This window comes from Dermacentor albipictus, chromosome 4, assembly GCF_038994185.2.
Source record: "Dermacentor albipictus isolate Rhodes 1998 colony chromosome 4, USDA_Dalb.pri_finalv2, whole genome shotgun sequence".
Classification (NCBI taxonomy): domain Eukaryota; kingdom Metazoa; phylum Arthropoda; class Arachnida; order Ixodida; family Ixodidae; genus Dermacentor; species Dermacentor albipictus.
The window spans coordinates 143,516,747-143,518,583 of NC_091824.1; the positions used below are offsets into that span (position 1 = coordinate 143,516,747).

The window sequence follows — 1,837 nt, forward strand, 5'->3', positions numbered from 1 at the left end:
ACACTTACGGTATATCTAGGGCGGAAAACGTTAACCATTTGCTCCGTGCATTCATCAGTTGCAATTTTTGTTTCTTGAATGGCCAATAAGTCAATATTATTTTCAATAAGAATACGGTTAACTTGGCATTGCCTTCTACGCCCGCTAAGTCCACGCACGTTCAACGTCGCGACACAAAGACCAGTCGAAAAATTAGCAACCATTTACCAGGAGGAAATCAAAACCAATTACCGCACATCGTCCGTCTCACATCTGCTACGATGACTCGATGGTCTAGGGAGGCGGACCATGGTTTTCTGGACTTCATAGCCCAATGACGACGGCCGATGCACATCCTGCCCACAAACCCCAGTCCCCAGACCCCAACAACAATATTTCTGACCCAGGAACGCCTCCGCTAACGCGGAGGCGTCTGGGTTGTAGAACGGCGTTTGGCTGGAACGCCGGGCTTGGGCTTGAACGCCGGTCGGCGTCCCGGGGTAGCTTTCGGAAGAGGCTCGTCATTCCCAGTCTCTTGATCCTTTTCCTCTAGCTCATCCGTCTCTTCATGAAGCCTCTTAGCAGGTGCACTACTTGACGTTGGCATCACGGTGTCGTCAGTCTCATGCTGTTCGCCGGTCGTCACTTCTGGTGATGTGCACGTTTCCTTGGCCTCTTTTACTTCGACCTCTGTTGAATTAGTCGGTTCCACCGTGTCATCCCATGGGTCTTTCCAGCCGTCCGATGGCTTGTCTTCATTAACAGTCCTTGCCTTCTTCAGGGGCGTTAACACCGAGGGCTGGGCCTCTTTCCCTTCGCCTGCGGCTTCCACTGCGTCGACTACGTCCATCAAGTGATCTGTGACATCTTCCTTCAATGCCGGGCCTGTCACTGTGGCATAGGTTCGGACGCACTGGGTCTCGTCGTGGCCGAAACGACGACAAAGCCCACAGCGTGGTACACGGCACTCGCGTCGTATGTGCCCGATGCCACGGCATCGGAGGCAGAGGGGAGCTCTGCCAGGGACGTGCACGAGTGCAACATCTTCCGCCACTCGCAGCTGGTGGGGCAAGTCTTCAGCGGTTACGCCTGCCTTCAGCTTAATAGTGACAGTACGGGTGGTTGACCCTTTGTCAACGCATCCTTGTACCCGCCACCTGTCCCTGGTGATCTCAGTCACCTTTCCAAAAGGCGACAAGGCAGTGCGAACGTCGTCGTCAGGTACACCGTGAAGGAGCCAGTAGAGCTTGATACGGACGCCTCTGTCACACGGGTCGACGACCACACAGCGGTGGTCCTTGACATCAAACGCGTCTGCAGCCATAATCCTCTTTTTCCCTTCTTCGTCCTTGAAAGTCACCGCCCACAGATGGTTCATTTGATATGCACCCAGCGCGACCACTTCCGGCATAAGAGACAGCTGTGTAAGAGCGTCTCGAAAATGTTCCACTCTGTAAGGCCTCGCCTTAACGTCACCATGTAAAAAAACCGTATGCAGAACGGACGCACCTGTTGGCAGCGTTGGTAAAATCATTTGGTAGTCCTGACCTGGTTTTTCAGTTGACCTGATACCGCGGCCCAAAAGGGCCGCTGAAGCCGCTCGCGAAGAGCCCGACATTCCGCGTCCGCTCACCTCGGTGGCTGAAGAGGAAGTCTCACTGAGCCACGAGTACGATGCTTCAAAGCGGTACAAAAGCGCCTCTAGTGAATGCGGTGTTGCCTTAGAAACGAGCTGTTTCTAAGGCTCAGGCGTGCGTCGCTTGCTCAGGCGCACATTTCGTTGCCGCGCCGAACGCTGCGTTGCTCGACGCTCACCGCGTCCAATGCGGGGCGTCCAAGGCGAAGCAGAGTAACGCAT

At 54.7% G+C, this 1,837-nt stretch overlaps 1 protein-coding gene across 1 annotated transcript; it reads right to left on the bottom strand.

Annotated features, from left to right (window-relative positions):
- Window positions 1-397: 397 nt before the first annotated feature.
- Window positions 398-1,597, bottom strand: LOC135915439 (uncharacterized). The gene has a single exon (XM_065448516.1). It carries the CDS (start codon window positions 1,595-1,597, stop codon window positions 398-400), a length of 1,200 nt encoding a protein of 399 aa, XP_065304588.1.
- Window positions 1,598-1,837: the final 240 nt, after the last annotated feature.

Bases quoted from the DNA above. Each gene is read 5' to 3' on its own strand.
- LOC135915439 (XM_065448516.1), bottom strand. From the start codon at position 1,597: ATGTCGGGCTCTTCGCGAGCGGCTTCAGCGGCCCTTTTGGGCCGCGGT.